This window comes from Acyrthosiphon pisum, unplaced genomic scaffold (genome assembly GCF_005508785.2).
Source record: "Acyrthosiphon pisum isolate AL4f unplaced genomic scaffold, pea_aphid_22Mar2018_4r6ur Scaffold_13848;HRSCAF=14491, whole genome shotgun sequence".
In the NCBI taxonomy this organism is placed as follows: domain Eukaryota; kingdom Metazoa; phylum Arthropoda; class Insecta; order Hemiptera; family Aphididae; genus Acyrthosiphon; species Acyrthosiphon pisum.
This window is the reverse complement of record NW_021762491.1, coordinates 1-805: the sequence shown is the minus strand read 5'-3', so window position 1 is coordinate 805 and position 805 is coordinate 1. Positions and strand designations below refer to the sequence as shown.

The 805-nt window shown below is 35.4% G+C and overlaps 1 protein-coding gene across 1 annotated transcript; it reads right to left on the bottom strand.

The window, feature by feature from the left end:
• Positions 1-6: 6 nt before the first annotated feature.
• LOC103311681 lies at positions 7-759 on the bottom strand (the record flags this gene model as incomplete). Its single annotated transcript, XM_008191373.3, has 2 exons — positions 514-759; positions 7-313 (listed from the first exon to the last, which is right to left on the bottom strand). Coding segments are annotated over exons 1-2 (386 nt in total), but the record flags the coding sequence as incomplete, so codon positions are not given.
• Positions 760-805: the final 46 nt, after the last annotated feature.

Below are 805 nucleotides of genomic sequence, written 5' to 3'. Positions count from 1 at the left end.
TCTGACGAGTTTGGTACGTTGGGCCGGTTGTATGTTGCCTCGAGTTTCAAATTGAATTTAATCGCATGCTTTTTCACGTGGGTTTTCAATAAATTGACTAGCTCAGGCATAAGCGGGCGGAGAAAGTCAGAATAAATCATTGTATTAGTAATATTTTTAGCATAATACCAAACTATTTTACGGTTTGCGGACGACAAAATCTCAACAAACCCGGGTGACTTGACGAGATTCAATCTAATTTTTTTAGCGTTAGCAGCTGAGGTGGTATTGGCGGTCGAAACACGTTTCCCGTTGACGGCAACGGTGTAAGAATCTTTAAAAATAAAAAAAAAAAAACTAATATTAATAACTAATGAAAATAATAAATTGACTAATCTAATCAATCCGTGACTGAAAAATAAAATCTAACGACATGTATTTTAAAAATCTGTTTAACTTGTATTCGATTAATAAATCTAATTGAACGTTACGTATTTAAAAAAAAATAATCCACGGCGGATAAAATAAACTAACCTGTATCCTCAAATGCGTCCATTACTTTCATACACAATATATCGTTATCCTCAAAGTCGTCCATTGCTTTCATACACATGTCGTCGTCGGATATCGCATTCGATCCACCGGCCGGGACATCGGGGACAAATATTTGCGGCGCAATCTGGACCTGTTGAGCTGGAGCAGGTTGAGTGATGATGGGTGTAGCTGGTATCGGTCTCAAATGGGTTCGAATGTTGACAATACCTTGGGAAAAATAAATTAATATTGAATAAAAAAAATAATAAAAATAAATTAATATTGTATAAGA